The following is a 13,979-nucleotide window of genomic DNA, read 5'->3' on the forward strand; positions in this document are numbered from 1 at the left end:
CATTGATCTATGTGTCTATCTTTGTGCCAATACCATACTGTCTTAATGATTACAGCTCTGTAATATACCTTGAAGTCCAGAATTATGCCTCCAGCTTTGGTTTCCTTTTTCAAGGTGGCTTTGGCTATTGGGGTCTTTTCTGGTTTCATACAAAGCTTAGAATTGTTTGTTCTAGCTCTGTGAAGAACGGTGGTGTTATTTTGATAGGGATTCCATTGAATATGTAGATTTCTTTGTGTAGCATGGACGTTTTAACAATACTTGTTCTTCCAATCCATGAGCGTGGAATGTTTGTCTTTGTGTCTTCTTCAATTTCTTTCATAAGCTTTCCATAGTTTGCAGCAAGCAGATCTTTTACCTCTTTTATTAAGTTGATTCCTGGGTATCTTATGGGCTTTGGTGCAATTGTAAATGGGATCGATTTCTTGATTGCTCTTTCTGCTGCTTCAGTATTTGTGTATAGAAATGCAATATATTTCTGTACATTGATTTTATATCCTGACACTTTGCTGAATTCATGTATCAGCTCTAGCAGTTTTTCAGTGGAGTCTTTCAGGTTTTCCATGTAGATTATGATGTCTTCTCTGAAGAGTAAAAGTGTCACTCTTATGTGGATCCTGAGAAACTTAACAGAAACCCATGGGGGAGGGGAAGGAAAAAAAAAAAAGAGGTTAGAGTGGGAGAGAGCCAAAGCATAAGAGACTGTTAAAAACTGAGAACAAGCTGAGGGTTGATGGGGGGTGGGAGGGAGGGGAGGGTGGGGGATGGGTATTGAGGAGGGCACCTTTTGGGATGAGCACTGGGTGTTGTATGGAAACCAGTTTGACAATAAATTTCATATATTGGAAAAAAAAAAGAGTAAAAGTTTGACTTCTTCCTTGCCAGTTTGTATGTCTTTTTTCTTATTTCTTATTTCTCTTTGTTGTCTGATTGCTGGAGCTAGGACTTCCAGTACTGTGTTGAACAACTGTGGTGACAGTGGACATCCCTGTCATGTGCCTGATCTAAGGAGGAAAGCTCTCAGTTCTTCCCCATTAAGGATGATATTAGCTGTTTGTCTTCCATATATGGTCTTTATGATGTTGAGATATGTTCCTCCTACCCCTACTTTCTTGAGGGTTTTTATCAAGAAAGGATGCTGTATTTTGTCAAGTGCTTTTCCTGCATCTATTGAGAGGATCATGTGGTCCTTATCCTTTCTTTTATTAAAGAAAGTGATGTATCACACTGATTTATTTGTGGATATTGAACCAACCCTGAAGCCCAGGAATAAATCCCACTTAATCATGGTGAAAAATTTTTTTAATGTATTGTTGGATTTGATTTGCTAATAATTTGTGGAGAATTTTTGCATCCATGTTCATCAGGGAAATTGGTCTGTAATGCTCCTTTTTAGTGGGGTCTGTCTCATTTTGACATCAAGGTAATGCTAGCCTCATATAATGATTTTATAAGTTTTCCTTTCATTTCTATTTTTTGGAACAGCTGCAAAAGAATAGTTATTAACTCTTCTTTAAATGTTTGGTAGAATTCTATCTGGCCCTGGACACTTGTTTGTTGGGAGATTTTTGATCACTGATTCAATTTCTTTACAGGTTATGGGTTTGTTAAAATTTTCTATTTCTTCCTGTTTCAGTTTTGGTAGTTTATATGTTCTAGGTATTTATCCATTTCTTCCAGATTGCCCATGTTGTTCGCATGTAATTGCTCACAATATTCTCTTATTATTGCTTGTATTTCTGTGGCGTTGTGATCTCTCCTCTTTCATTCATGATTTTATTTATTTGGGTCCTTTCCTTTTTCTTTTTGATAAATCTGGCTAGAGGTTTATCAATTTTGTTAATTCTTTCAAAGATCCAGCTCCTAGTTTCATTGTTCTTTTTTTTTTTTTTTTTTAATTTCAGTATCATTGATTTCTCCTCTAATCTTTATTGTTTCTCTTCTTCTGCTAGCTTCAGGCTTTATTTGCTGTTCTTTTTCCAGCTCCTTTAGGTGTACGGCTAGGTTGTGTATTTGAGACATTTCTTCCTTCTTTAGGAAGGCCTGGATTGCTATATGCCTCCCTCTCATGACCACCTTTGCTGCATCCCAAAGGTTTTGGACTGTCATGTTTTCATTTTCATTGGCTTCCATGTACTTTTTAATTTCCTCTTTTAAATTTTTGGTTAACCCATTAATTTTTTTAATATGAAATTTATTGTCAAATTGGTTTTCATACAACACCCAGTGCTCATCCTAACAGGTGCCCTCTTCAATGCCCATCACCCACCTTCTCCTCCCTCCCACCCCCCATCAACCCTCAGTTTATTCTCAGTTTTTAAGAGTCTCTTATGGTTTGGCACTCTCCCTCTTTTTCTTTTTTTTTTTAGTAGGATGTTCTTTATCCTCCAAATATTTGTGGTCTTTGCAAATTTTTTCTTGTGATTGATTTCAAGTTTCATAGCATTGTGGTCTGAAAATACGCACAGTATGATCCAATGTTTTTGTATTTGTTGAGGGCTGATTTGTGACCCAGTATGTGATCTATTCTGGATAATATTTCTTGTGCACTAGAGAAGAATGTGTATTCTGCTGCTTTAGGATGAAATGTTCTGAATATATCTGTGAAGTCCGTCAAGTCTGGTGTGTCATTCAGAGCCATTGTTTTTGATTTTATGCTTAATCTGTTCATTGTTGTAATTGGGGTGTTAAAGTCCCCTACTATTATTGTATTGTTATGAATAAGTTTTTTATATTTGTGATTAATTGGTTTATATATTTGGGTGCCTCTGTCTTGGGGGCATAAATATTTACAGTTGTTAGATCTTGGTGGATAGACCCCTTAATTATGATATAATGCCCTTCATCTGTTGTTACACTCTTTGTTTTAAATTCTAGTTTGCCTAAGTATGGCTACCCTAGCTTTCTTTTGACATATATTAGCATGAATGTTGGTTCTCCATTTCCTCACTTTCAATCTGCAGATGTCTTTAGGTCTAAAATGAGTCTCTTGTAGGCAACATATAGATGGATCTTTCTTTTTTATCCATTCTGATACCCTATGTCTTTTTATTGGAGCAATCAGTCCATTTACATTCAGAGTGATTATTGAAAGATATGAATTTAGTGCCATTGTGTTGCCTGTAGAGTTGGTGTTTCTGGTGATGTTCTCTGATCCTTTCTAGTCTTTGTTGCTTTTGGCCCTTTGGTCTTGTTTTTTCTCCAAAGACTCCCCCTTAAAATTTCTTGCAGGGCTGGTTTAGTGGTCATGAACTCCTTTAGATTTTGTCTGAGAAGCTCTTTATTTCTCCTTCTCTTCTGAATAGTGGCCTTGCTGGATAAAGAATTCTTGGCTGTATATTTTTCCCGTTCACCACATTAAATATATCCTGCCACTCCATTCTTTTTTTTTTTTTAAGTTTATGTTAAGAGAGAGAAAGTATGAGCATGAGACCTGGGGAGGGGCAGAGAGAGAGAGAATCCCAAACAGGTTCCACGCTGCCAGTATAGAGCCCAATGTGGGACTCAAACCCACGAGCTCTGAGATGACCCAAGCCAAAGTCAAGAATCAGATACTTAACCAACCGAGTCACACAGGCGCCCCTATCCTACCACTCCTTTTTGGCCTGCCAGGCTTCTGTGGACGGATTTGTTGTGAACCTGATCTGTCTTCCTTTGGAGGTTAAAGACTTTTTTTCCCTTGTTGCTTTCAGGATACTTTCCTTGTCTGTGTATTTTGTGAATTTGACTATGATATGCCTTGGTAATTGTTGGTTTTTTGTTGAAATTAACAGGAGTTCCCTGTACTTTTTGAATTTTGGTGTCTGTGTCCTCCAGTTTAGGGAAGTTTTCAGCTATAAAAACCTTCTGTCCCTTTCTCTTTTCATCTTCTGGAACTCTGTTACATGAATGGTTCCTCTTTAATAGTCACTGATTTATCTAAGTCTTGTATCATTACCTTTTGCCATTGTATCCCCTCTTTTTTTCAGCTTCATTATTTTCCATAATATTATCTTCTATATCACTGATTTGCTGGTCTGCTTTGTCTATCCAAGCCATCATGGAATCCATTTGAGACTGTATCTCAGTTACAGCATTTTACATTTTGGCCTGACTAGATTTTAGTTCATTTATCTCTGCAGAAAAGGATTCTCTGGTGTCTTCTATGCTTTTTTTCAACCCCAGCTGGTATTCTTATAATTGTGGTTTTCAATTCTAGTTTATACATCTTACTTACATCTTTGTTGATTAAATCCCTGGCCATTTATTCCTGTTCTTTCTCTAGGGGTAATTGCTTCATCTGCCAAGATCTCTCAAATTATACAGGTTGTTGCATTAATCCTCAGGTCAATTACCTGTGTGTTCAAAATGGTTTGATGCTGATATAGCTGTGTTTCAGGAATGAGACAAACTCAGGGTCCCCTTACTACTCTGCCATCTTACTGCCTCTGCCAAGTTTGCTGATTCTTAAAGTTGCAGGTTTTAAGTCTTGCTGGTTGTAAGAATTCACAAAATTTGGCCCTCTAGTCTTCAAAGCCAAATTCTACGGTGATTTGTCTTTGCTGTGCAGCCTCCCTGATTTGATAGTTTGTTTTGTGCCCTTGTCTGCACCTGTATATCTCTCCTTCTGGCAGCCAGATCTGCAGGGTTTAGCTCCCCTCCATGTCTCTACCCTTTCTACCTTCTTCAATGTGGCCTCTTCTCTACATTTAGTTCTGGAGTTTATTCTTCCAGTCTTTGAGTCATTTTCTGGGTTACACTGATGTGTTATCTGGTTATATACACAGCACAGGTGAGTTTAGGGCCCTTCTACTCTGCCATCTTTGCCAAAAGTCCTCCCTACTGGTCTTATAAGTGATTTATGTGATTTATCTACCTTTATTATGTTTGTATGTGCCTGTGGAATTTTTTCCTTTTCTAATTTTCTTACTCATGTTTATAGTTTTTCTTTCCACTGAAAGATTAATTCCCTTTAACATTTCTTACAAGGCTGGCTTAGTGGTGACAATTCCTTTAACTTTTGTTTGGGAAATTCCTGATCTCTCCTATTCTGAGTGATAATCTTGCTGGGTAGAGTATTTTTGGTTGCAGGTTTTTTTTCCTTTCAGCACTTAGCAGACCAGGAGTGGCATATTATATATTCAAAGTTTCTGCTGATAAATCAGTAGATACCCTTATGAAGTTTCCCTTGTATGTAGCTGTTTTCTTTTCTCTTGCTGCTTTAAAATTCTCTGTCATTACTTTGGAGTGGCACTGGTCACTGTGGGGGCTGCTTGCAGGATGTGAAATCACAGGAGCCACTTTGAAGGGACTCTTGTTAAGTGGGACAGATTGGATGGGGTGGAGCCACAGGAGAAAGCACAGGTAGAGTGTGGTGTGTTAGCAAGCTAGGTGGAGATTGGTCATGCTGTTTCCTGCAAGTGTCCAGTGATCTAAGCTGGGGGGCAGTAGAGAAATGGCTCCTGTCAGCTCTTTTGTTCTTGAACAACTCTCCTAAAGATCCCTAACCCTTCAGCACATGTTCTGAGATTAGTAAACAAATCTTTTTGCTGTGTACCCAGGTACTTTTCAAACTGCTACTTCTATGCTGTTTCTCAGCAGGGCTTTTTGCTAAGGTGTCCCTATTGCTCCCTGGCTCTTCTAGAGCTAAGCCCTAAGATCTCCAAAGTACCAGGAGGTAAGCCCTGCTGATTGTAAAAACTTGTGAAGTTAAGCCCCATTGGTTTTCAAAGTCAGATGTTGAGGTGATTCATCACTGTCTGGGGGGCCTGCTGTGTGGTTGGTCCTCTCCTTTCTCTGTGCTTGTGGAGTCCCTTTCTTTTGTGGTTAGTCTCACCAAGAGTTTGGGTAATGACCCCATCTCTGCCCCTCCTACATTTTTCCTTGTGGCCTCCTCTATGCAATTAACTGTGGAAAGCTTGTTCTACCAGTCTTTGGGTTGTTTTCTGGGTTATACTGATGTGGCTATTATCCATATGTATCCATGGGACAAGCTGAATTTAGGCTCTTCGTACTCAACCATCTTCCCAGGCTCCAATACAATATTTGGATCTTGTCAAACTTTGGTTCACTCTTGAGAAAAACTTCAATTTATAGAATTTTTGTCAGTTTCAATTTTTTCTAACAAATCATAAAGGCTATGGGGCTTAAATAGAATTGGCTAATAGAAAATAGATTCTTGATCACTCAATGGTATAATCAAGTTAGTAATTTTGGGCAGGGGGGGGGTGAGACCAAGAATTTCTAGTTATCCTCAAGGCTGTTAGTATGTGTATCAATCAGCATGCAACTGGGAAAGTAACTCTGGATCTTTCAAGTAGAAGGAACACAGGGAACTGGTTTCATGGGTGATGGAACCAAGGCTAAGAAACCAAAAGAGATGGTGAAGCAATCCAAAGATTAGCAAGAGCAGGAAATGATACCATCGGATGGAATTGACAGCAAGAAGTGGTGTTACCAGAGTCCTAAAGCCAAAAGACAAAGAAGATACACCTGCTACCAGAGACACCACAAGAAACAGAGAAGTGGGACAAAAGGTGAGAAATACCACATTTCTTCTGTCTCCTCTTATGCTCTGATCTGCCACTCCTGCCTCCTTGGAAACCAGAGAGTACGAGTGTGAGGAAATATTATTCCCAATGAAGCATAGCAGGGGAAGAGTGAATAAATGGATTTGAGAGCTGACAATTGACCAATAGTACTGACCTGGCCTGTAATAAAGGAACTATTTACTAAATGAAACTGAAATCCCTTTACCTCATTGAACTTATAATGGCAATACTGTAACATACCAAGAGTCAAAAATTTCAATAGAAATCAAAATTATAGACATCTCTCAAATTTTTTCAAGTCTTTTTTAAAAACAAAAAACCCTCTTATCCTTTATTCAAGGAAGAATTCCTTAAATATTAAATGTCTACAATATGCCAAACACTTGGCTAAACACTAGGAATATACTAGTGAATAAGACCATATTCTCAAGGAGTCCACAGTCTACTGGGGACATAAATATACAAATACAGAGTTGTGTAAGTGCTGTTTGGGGAAAGTACTATAGAAGATCATAGGAAGGCATTTTAACTAAGGTGACTGTACTAGTTTGGTTCTTCAGAAAGCAGACACCAAGATGAGATTAGACATGTAAGACATTAGACACCAAGGTAGAATGATGACTCCCCTGTCCCCATCCTAAACATATCAACATCTTAATCTCAGGAACCTGTATTTTACCTTACATGGCAAAAGGGACTTTGAAGCTGTGATTAAGAATCTTGAGATGGGGGGAGATTATCTTGGATTTTCGGAGTAGGCCCAATACAATCACAAGAGCCCTCAAAAGAGACAGGCAGAAGGGTCAGTCAGAGGTGATCACTGAACAGAAGCCAAATAATGCTGGTTCGTGAGGCAAAGGCAGGCAGGTAGGTAGTTGCTAGAAGTTGGAAAAGGCAGATTTCTCCCTATGGCCCCTAAAAGGAATGTAGCCCTGCCAACCCATTTGACATTTCTGACTTCTAGAACTGTAAGATAATAAGTTTATAATATTTTATGCCACTAAGTTTGTGGTAATTTGTTATATCAGAGATAGAAAATTAATACAGCAAGGAGTCTATGGTGCAAAATTTAAGGCAAGTGATCTCAGGGTGATGCTATCAATATCTATTATGATGACTAATTTTATCTGTCAATTTGACTGGGCCACAGGGTGCCCATTTATTTGGTCAAACACTACTCTGGGTATTTCTGTGAGGGAGTTTTTTTGATGAAATTGGCATCTAAATCTGTAGACTGAATAAAGAAGATTGCCCTCTTGATGTGGGTGGGCCTCATCAGTTGAAGACCTGAACAGAACAAAAAGGTTGACTAGGCTGACCCTACCCTGAATAAGAGATCATTCCTTCTGCCTAACTGCCTTCAAACAGGGCATCAGCTTTTTCCTGCCTGTGGACTCTGAAACATCAGCTCTTCCTGGGTCTTCAGCCAACCAGTCTTTGAACTGGAACTGCATCATTAATTTTTCTGGGTCTCTAGGTTGCCCATTCACCTTGCAGATCTTGGGACTTGTTAGTCTCCATGATAGTGTAACCAATTCCTTATAATAAATATCCTATTAGTTTTTGTTTCTTGGAGAACTCTGATACACTCACAGGAGATCTGAGAGGCACTGCTTCAGGGCTTCCAGATTCCATCTCTTGCACTAACATCAACTCTCCACCCAGATTCAGAACCTCCTCTATAGTTCCTGTGAGCCTCTCTTACCTAGAGGAAACAGGAGGAGGTTAGTGGAATAACCTATAGCCCCCACAACTACCGGTGATCTCAGGGCCTCAACTGGTACTCATCTCCTTTCCCTCCTCTACCTTGGCAGGTCTTCATGGCTTACTTGATGGAGTAACCTAAACATTCTTGAGGTGATCTGGCCAATAAACCTAAAAAGGTTTGTGTTTCAAATTGTCTATTCATTTTTACATTATTTGTCTCATTGTTTTAATTCTTTAGTCTTAAGACAATCATCTTAATCTTATTTAGCATTACAGTAAAAATTATTTTAAGAAAATCCATTAACTAAGGTAGGTCCCAATTTACCACAAGGAGTACCAAATACTCCTTGAGATACATCTCTTTTTTGCTAATAAGGTAAAACCATTAATTAAGATCTCTATGCCCTTAAATGTTGTATCCCCTACTGCAGCAAGAATAGTCCTATAAAGGGTCAGAACATCTTCTGCCTCATTGAATAAATACGAGGTCGTCTCCAATTCTTTACATTATGTAAATAATCTAGGGGCTTCCCTTGGCAACACAAATTAGAATCTGTGTTTTAGCTTTGTCAAATCACAAAGAAAAATAAAACCATAAACTCAATTTAATAAATCTTTATTGAGCTCCCACAGGGTGCATGAATTTAGGATCTATAACTTACATAAGTAGAAAAGTGTCACTTTAGCCTCTTAAAAATGAAAAAAAACAGCACAAATTACAACTTCTTTATCATTTAATGTGAGTGAGGCTCAGTTTGATATTTAACAGAATAATATGGGAAGTATAAACATTTTCCCTTCTACCAAAAAAGGGTTTTGATGCCAGGATAAACTAGCCTGTTGGTCTAACAATAGCTGATCAAAAAGGCTAGAGAATCTGGAAGTAAAAAGTGTACTTGGAAGCACTGTCCTCTGAGGGCTCATTCCCCTGAGGGCAACAAAATGCTGAAAAAATTAAATGGCTCAAAACTTAAATTCAAAGATCAAGAAGAGGAATTAGTCACAGCTTGGGGAAAAAAATGAGAACAGAGGACACTAAATGTAACTAGATTCATAATTCTGAAGTTTTTCTGGAGTTGTAATAGAACTGTGAGTTAACCAAAAAGGATATAAACTCATGCTTCTTTGAACAGAGTGGTTTTAAACAATAGATTCTCCAGTGCAACAATGGTATTTTCAAGTATAATTCTAGTATTTGTACCTAGCAATACAGAAGAAAAGTAGCAGAGAGAAAGTGTCAAGTATCTAGGACATACAGGATTTGGCAGCCCTAGAATTCCCAGTTTGAGTCTTTTTCATCAGGAAAATCACATTCCGGCTCAGTCCAACGTGACACTGGAGACAGTGCTATTGATGGCTTAGGAGGCAACAGTGTAAGTATTGAGTCCTGGCTTTCTTCTTTCATCTGTTAAAGAAACTCAAAGCTATTGGTACATATGTCAGCAATAAATGATTTTTTAAAAAGTCATGTTAAGTGTTTAAAATATTTTTTAGGTATTTTCACTAATAATGCCTTTGATCATCTGAAAACAGGAAGAAGTAATAACCAAATAAACTGATCTTTATCAGAATTATTTTTCCCCTTCATCATTTCTAGCCAGTATAAAAAACTGTCTCTAAATTAATCAAAATATAAGCTGAGGGTATAGTAACATTTAATGACATTCTGGTTTTTATTCATTTTGTTTTGCAAAATGGAAATATTTTAGAAAGCCTATAATTGAACTACTACAAAAGTTTTCGTATTTTTAACTTTACTTTGGTAAGAAAGTCATTATTAAGAATCTTGGTTACCAAATTGTCCCCTTAAGCTAACAAGATTAAATGAATTTTTAATAGTAACTAAAAATATCTAGACAACAGAAGATATATCAGCTTACCTGTTTGAAGAACACATGGGACAATAAACTGCTTGCAGATGGTCTGATATTTTTTTTAATGTTATAAAAAAAAATAGAACGTCGTATTAGACTGTGTATTTTTAGGTGTAAAAAAGTATTAGAAATTAGATTCAGAGCTATAAAACTCAATACTAAAAAAAGAAAAAGAAATATCAGGAAGCCCAATTCTTAACTTTAACCTTGACTAATGGAAAGAATTGAGAGAGAACATTTATGGGGCACTTACTAGTTATAAGGAAGTGTGCTAGGCATTACGGGGCTAAAAAAGATAAGACACATCTTAAAGTACTAACATTAATGTATAGTTATGTAATAATTTACACTATTGTTACACAGAAACAACATTTTTGTACTGCTTGGAGCTTTCTAAAATGTATTAACATAAATACAGTAATTAATGTCCGGAAAGATGAACTGATTTTTACAAGGTGACTTAGGAAATGATACAGCTGAGATTGGAGCCCAAGTCTTCTGACTTCAGTATTATTCCCATTTGCTCATTGCCTCTATTTGTTTTTAGTTTTGATATTTTCTAGATTATAGTTTTTTGATCAAAAGATTGAGAAAAGAGACTTGAAAAGCTTCTATAAAAAATAAAACATGTAAGTTTGATGCTATTTAGAAGTGGCCAATATTACCTTTTCTCAGGATCTTGTTGCAAACAGAGCTGTACCAAGCTAAAGAAGGCAGGAGAGAAAGTTTTTGAGGATGGAGTTTGCAATCTGTCACTATTTACTGTTTGAGTTCCACTGGAGACAAGTACACTTTCTCCAATCCCAGAGTCTACACCTGATCGGGAATTCTTCATTCTGGATTCTGATTGAGGGAAGATACTGACATCCAATGGGCTGTAAGGAGGACCTTTCAGCTTCTGTAACAACATCTAAAAGAAAGAAAAGTTTCTTTCACCCTTTTCAGGGAAAATGTTAAAACAATAATAAAGATTCTAACAGACATTTTAACAGAAATTATCTAGAATATAAGGGATCTTATGAAGGGAAATTAGTTTGGGATTTTAGTAGCATTTACCTGAGTCCTATGCATGTCCTGGAAAGGTACCTTCCCACTGGCCAATTCACATGCTGTAATCCCAACACTGTAAATATCTGACTTTACATTATATCCATGTAAATCCTGTAGAACAATTAATTTGAAGTCCTTTAGTGAAAATAAAATAAAAAGTTATATATCTGTGTTTTTTTGAGAAAGGATGTTGAACAATGAAAAAAACTCATTAGGTGAGAAATCAAGATATACCTAATATATGGTATATACATTTTAAAATCCCTAGCAATAATTTTGACAAGAAAGAGGAAAAGTCTTGCAGTAGGCCATTCACCAAGCCAAATCTAAGGGCACAATTGTCCTTTAGTCAAGCTCAGAAGACACTCAAGATGCACAGACAACCCAATGCAAAGGCCACACCTGACCTGTCTCAGTAGTTCTGGGCTCAGCCACGGCTGCACTGATGTGCTGAACTGTGGGAAATCATACACAGCCCTATGCCTCTGTCCATGCTTAACCAAACTATGCAGGTGGGACAGGCCAGAGAGGGTCACTAGGCCATCACCAGAAATGAGGATATGGCTGGCTTTAATACTCCTAGAACAAAAAGAAACAATCCTAAATACTAGGAAATTGGCCAATGAAGAATAAAAATCTGGTCAGAACAAATCCATGTATTCTCTTGGAAATTAAATACTCTTTATAAAACAGCACGCTTATATGTAAGTGTGCTTATACACACACATATACATATATACATACACACATATAAAATATTCAGGGAATTAGGAATCCTTTCAACTATTTAATATAGCATTAGAACAAGGGAAAATACAACTGACAGCTACATGTTTGGAAGTGATAATATTTTTTTTCAAACTTGGAATGGAATCACATTACTAATTTCACTATTTTAGGATACTGCTGTAAAATACCCAAGGAGAAGTCTAAAAAAATCAAGTAATATTTGAAGCATAGAGTTAGAATATAAAGTTAAATGCAGCATTATCCAATAAAAGGCAGCCTCCCCTGGTATTAACATCATTTATAAATATATGTCTTAACATAAAAATTTCTTTTTTCAAATAAATTATAAAAGAGCCTTGTTCAGTAAAATACTGAATTTGGAAACTAAGGGAGTCTGGTTAAGTGTAGTAAAACCTTGATTAATTAGAATACGGTCTGTTAGAACTCATAGTTAACCAGAATGTTCCTAAAAATGAATAGTAAGAAAACAAGCTTTAAAGAGACTGAAACGAACTTTAAAAATAATTTAAAAAGAAAAACGTCCCAGTATATCTTAAAACAGCATTGTTTTTAATGTTCAGTCAATTAGTTCTGCATCTATAGTTTAAAAACAAGAGAATTGATACTTAGTATGATAATCTTAAAGTGCTACAACATATTTAAGAAATTAACGAAAGGTTTAGTTCCAATTTGTACATAAATTTGTAAATATGACATAGAGCTATAAAGCAGATAAAGCAGCTCTTTATATGCTTAAGAAAAACAAAAGAGACAACAAGGATCCCATTACATAGAGTTTATACTCCACGAGGAAAGGCTCTCCACCAGAACACTAAGCACAGCATTTGGCAAAGAGGATGTGGTCTGAACATTTTTGGTGAGTGACCATAAAATGTAATAAGCATTTACTACTACTGGCCCCTTCCTCTCTCAATTTTCACTTATGAGTTTCCTATCTCTCCTAACACTCAACTGCTCCTTCCTAAAAGCTCCTTAAATGATTTCATTCTGTAAAATACAAATAAATAAATACCTGTGAATGCAGCCATTTTGGTGCAGATAGCTCAACCCTCTCACTGCTCCAAAGAGAATGTTTCTTATTAAAGTTTCACTCATTCCTTCAGGAAAGTAAGTCTTCAAGAGCTGACTTGCTGAACCTGAAAGAAACACCTGAAATCTTTAACTGAACATTGGTTTTGCTTCTAGCTATGTTTTAAATGTTCTTTTCAACTATAAATACACACACACACACACACACACACACACACCTGTTTTAGAGTCTACCTACTTTCCTATGCAAAGGTAGTTTTCCTTCAAGAATCTTTAAAAAGACTTTTCTAATGATACTCTAGAGATTAGAAAAGAGAATTAGCAATTTTCAGTATTACTTAAAAAAATACTGTATTTATATATTTTTAGACCCAGAGGCAATTCATCAAAGTTATCCTAAAGATCAAAGCTCTAACTCCTAAATACAGAGAACTGAGGGTTGATGGGGGGGTGGAAGAGGGGAAAATGGGTGATGGGCATTGAGGACGGCACTTGTTGGGATGAGCACTAGGTGTTTTATGTGAGCGATGAATCACGGGAATCTACCCCCAAAAACAAGAGCACACTGTATACACTGTATGTTAGCCAACTTGACAATAAATTATATTTTAAAAAATAAAAAATAAAAATAAAAGCTCTAGAATCCATTTGTTTATTTGTGCAATATAATTATTGAACACTTCGTGCAAGGAACTGTATGAGCACCAAAATGAAAAATACATACATGATCCTGCCCTCAAGAAGCTGAAGTACAGTGAAAGGAGACAGGTACACACACAGATGTTTATACTATAATAAAGTAAGTTTACAATGAGAGAAATAGGGACAGAGATGGTGTGCACAGGTGAAAAAACATTCTGCTTAAAGACTTATAGTGGCTCTCCATTGACAGAAGGGCAGGGAACTGAAGGGAAGAGAGAGCTTGTTCAAAGGCACACACTTCTTGGAGAAGCAGTAGTAGTTTCATTGATCATCAGGTCAACATGAACCAGATATGGAATTTATCATGAAATCTAGAATTGGCCACCAGATTTATAAA

The 13,979-nt window shown here is 36.8% G+C and overlaps 1 protein-coding gene across 2 annotated transcripts in view; it reads right to left on the reverse strand.

Moving 5' to 3' along the window:
• Positions 1–8,837: 8,837 nt before the first annotated feature.
• STRADB (STE20 related adaptor beta) overlaps positions 8,838–13,979 on the reverse strand; it is a 35,089-nt gene continuing 29,947 nt past the window's right edge. For both annotated transcript variants that reach the window (XM_078451017.2, XM_078451018.2), the window contains exons 7-12: positions 12,924–13,047; positions 11,569–11,740; positions 11,168–11,272; positions 10,777–11,021; positions 10,118–10,160; positions 8,838–9,642 (exon numbers count right to left, since the gene is read on the reverse strand). In XM_078451017.2, the coding sequence (XP_078307143.1) occupies positions 9,508–9,642; positions 10,118–10,160; positions 10,777–11,021; positions 11,168–11,272; positions 11,569–11,740; positions 12,924–13,047 (824 nt within the window). In that variant the 3' untranslated portion in view covers positions 8,838–9,507. The remainder of the gene's footprint in view (positions 9,643–10,117; positions 10,161–10,776; positions 11,022–11,167; positions 11,273–11,568; positions 11,741–12,923; positions 13,048–13,979) is intronic.

Source organism: Panthera onca, chromosome C1, assembly GCF_046562875.1.
Source record: "Panthera onca isolate mPanOnc1 chromosome C1, mPanOnc1 haplotype 2, whole genome shotgun sequence".
In the NCBI taxonomy this organism is placed as follows: Eukaryota; Metazoa; Chordata; class Mammalia; order Carnivora; family Felidae; genus Panthera; species Panthera onca.